Source organism: Bactrocera tryoni, chromosome 1, assembly GCF_016617805.1.
Source record: "Bactrocera tryoni isolate S06 chromosome 1, CSIRO_BtryS06_freeze2, whole genome shotgun sequence".
Taxonomy (NCBI): domain Eukaryota; kingdom Metazoa; phylum Arthropoda; class Insecta; order Diptera; family Tephritidae; genus Bactrocera; species Bactrocera tryoni.
The window spans coordinates 34503502-34506908 of record NC_052499.1 but is presented as its reverse complement, the minus strand read 5'-3'; the positions used below and the strand labels follow the sequence as shown (position 1 = coordinate 34506908).

The 3407-nt window shown below is 39.8% G+C and overlaps 1 protein-coding gene across 1 annotated transcript; it reads left to right on the top strand.

The window, feature by feature from the left end:
* Positions 1 to 489: 489 nt before the first annotated feature.
* Positions 490 to 3047, top strand: LOC120782829 (segmentation protein fushi tarazu). The gene is made up of 2 exons (XM_040115348.1): positions 490 to 1713; positions 1832 to 3047. The coding sequence occupies exons 1-2, from the start codon at positions 648 to 650 to the stop codon at positions 2524 to 2526; spliced, it is 1761 nt and encodes a 586-aa protein (XP_039971282.1). The 5' UTR covers positions 490 to 647; the 3' UTR covers positions 2527 to 3047.
* Positions 3048 to 3407: the final 360 nt, after the last annotated feature.

Genomic DNA, 3407 nt, shown 5'->3' with positions numbered 1-3407 from the left:
TCAGCAGGTAGGCATGCAAACATTAGCCATTGTTCTTAGACAAAATCTCATGTGTTTATCCGAGTTTTCCACTCCGACTATGACCAAGTCTTGAGTCGACATAGGTATTATCCGTTCGGATAAAAATTTCTCTCAACAAAAATAGTACAGAAAAGTGCAATAAATTTTTCTTAACCTGACCTGCTTTTTGTGATTTTGCAATATGCTTTCACCCCTTGTAGGTAATGGTGTATAAACTAAATGAGTGTTTTCAGCATAGTCTATGAGGGGAATTAAAATTGTACTCATTCGGCTTCATATTTGGATGGTAGTACGTGCACAGCATGTGTCGAAAATGTCATGCGAAGGGATATTTATGTGCTATGACGAGCGAAACGGTGCAACAACAATGTTATAAACAGAGTATCAGCTATACTAACAACAACAAATTTCAGGGAAGGTCGTGTGCCAAAATAAAGGAATAGAATAAGCACGACGTTAGAGAAAAAACGCAGGCAGAAGAGCTAAGGTTTCGAGGGTATTTTAAGCTGGATCAGACACTTCAATCCCACATTTGCTAAAGTAACTTCAACAGTATCACATCGTTGCAAACGTTAACTTGCTAAAAATTATAAATATACGTGATTTTAGCTATATGTATTAAAAATATGGCCACTACCAACTATTACGCTGAATACGCAAACAACACAATGATGACTCAGCAACAAGCGTATGCTTACAGTGGATATTACAGCAACAATACGCCTTATTACGATACAACCAGTGGCAACAACTTTATGCACAATCTGGATCACACTAAGGCAAATCACCCGAGCTATGATCAATTCAAATCAAATCAAGTGAAGACTGCAGAACAAATATATGATGGTGAAGCATGGAGTTATAACAACGCAGCATCTGCCGAATCATACTGCCAGTATATTGGTTATAAAAATACGACTAATCAAGAAAATTCCGACGTGGGGAAGGATGAAGCGAAGAACAGTCCTGTTGTTGTCGCAGATTTAAATATATTTGAGGATAAACAAACTAATCAAGCTATTAAGCGAAAACACTTCGAATGCGAGGAAAATTTGTCACAAGAGACAGAAAAACCCAGCACCTTACGTTCCTTACTTACCAATCCTGCAAAGAAATTAAAGTATAATCCCAACTACTTTTTTACCACAATGGAGAAGGTTAGTTCCCCAAATAAACAGTCAACCAGCAAATGCAATTTAAATTCAATGAGTGATAATGGAACTAGTTACCCAGTCAGTGCACCGCCCAGTTTGGACCAGGATGTTGCCGCTGACGGCAGTCGTATGTCGACACCTTCCACTCATAGTACACTGCCATCGCCAAGCCGAACAGAGATGAGTTATTTGGAAGCATACTCTCCTCAATCTTTGAAACAATTGAATCATGGTAAAACTAGCGATTATCTCACACCACCTCCATCAAATGCATCTGCAACTTTGCTGGCAACTACAATAGAGCCGCCATCGTTGGCAATCGCATCAGCTGTTGCTGAACCAATAAAAAACACTCTCTCCACAAACACATCTCACATCAATGGTATTAGCACACCACCCTTGTCACCGCATGATCAAACTGTCAATCAACATAAAGAGCAGCCATTGCAATTGCAACAACATGAAATCAATCATCAAATTTTGACAGATACAGCAGCAGAGTTTAATTGGTCCCTCTGTGAAGACAATTCGCCAGCAGGTAAGCATTTGACAATCCCCTTTCATGATATATTTTACATAGCTACAGTCATTTATATATTATTTGGTTATTTTCTTCATTTACTATTTACTAATATTATATGTGTTATTATTTACAGACGGTAAAGATTCAAAGCGTACTCGTCAGACCTATACACGTTTCCAGACGGTGGAGTTGGAGAAGGAGTTCTATTCGAATCGTTATATCAGCCGCAGTCGCCGTATTGAAATTGCCAATGCGTTATCGCTTACTGAACGCCAAATAAAAATTTGGTTTCAGAATAGGCGCATGAAATGTAAGAAGGACCGCACCCTGGAACCCGCCACACCAGAACTACACGGTCTTCCACATTACCCAACCACTAACTCAGAAGCTTGTCCACCTGCTCAACCATCTTCTCAAGGACAATATTTGTACTTGGGCGCCCAAACCAACGGCCCCATTCCGCCACCTTATCCAAACTACATGGCTGGTGGCCAAGGATATTCACCAAATGCAATGAACACTTATCCAGCACAGGGCACTTTTCCACATTGCGGCCAAATGTATGGTGCCGGATCAGCAGGACAATCAATATACAACCAAAATCATCATCAGTATCCACAGCAGTCACCATATCTATTGGCTCAGCAATATCCACCGCACACCTACCAGAACCAGCAGCAGCATTACCTCCAACAGCGCCAGCATAAACAACATTTAGATCAACCAATACCTCAACAACAACAACTGCAACAGGTATTGCCTTCACAACAGCAGCATCCACAGCAAATGGCAAACTCATCAGCAGGATCCTCGATGTATTTACCGTAGAAGCCAAAGCGTGGTGATCCACAAACACCAGAAACACACAGTTGACTGTGCGGTACTCAGAGGGTGCATGGACGCGCAAACATTTCGGTTTTCTGCCGTTTAACTATGATAGATAAACGGTCAAAGAAAAACCGATTTTTGAGGGATCGCAACGATAGTACACAAGCAGATCCCCTGCGGACTTGTGTACACAGTAAAGGAGAAATGCGTTAAAACGAAAAAAAAAAACACACTCATAGGAACTTCCGTCAAAAGGTTGACGTTTACCGATTACGTTCGCTTCGCTTGTAAAGCGGGTGGCAGTCGCGCTCAAAAACTATAAATTAATAGAATACTCTATAGGATTGTATCGAAAATAACACCTGAATGAGGGCGGCTTTCCGATAGCGGAGCCGCCTAGTTGTACTAGCACTAGATTGTGCATTGTGATGAAAGCTGAATCATATAAAAAATGTAAAACATATATGTATATAGAATTACCTGATTGATATTAATACATAAGCAAGTACTATTTATAATGAGTTCTTTATTTTAAATAAAAATCATGATATAATATATAATGATACTAGAGTTTGGAATTTTTTAATTGTCAGGAAACGGTTAGCCCAGGAGAAATCATCCCTAGAATGTTGCAATCAATACACATGCAGTTAACCCCTACGCAAATAATCGCACGTTAATACGTACAAAGTTTTGTGAAATCACAACAGCTGCAACGATTTCCCCCCTATCGCCAAAATTTTTCATCAATAAATTCTACTTTTCGAAACAAAAACTGTCACATTTTGGCTACCCTAAATAAATATAATTCAATGCATTTTGCACAAGGCGTTTTGTCCTGCACTGAAGCGATCGGGCTTATATGCACCACCACCAAATAT

Coding starts and splice junctions, on each gene's coding strand:
- LOC120782829 (XM_040115348.1), top strand. CDS start 648: ATGGCCACTACCAACTATTACGCTGAATACGCAAACAACACAATGATG. Junction 1,714..1,831: donor TGAAGACAATTCGCCAGCAG/GTAAGCATTTGA, acceptor TATTATTTACAG/ACGGTAAAGATTCAAAGCGT.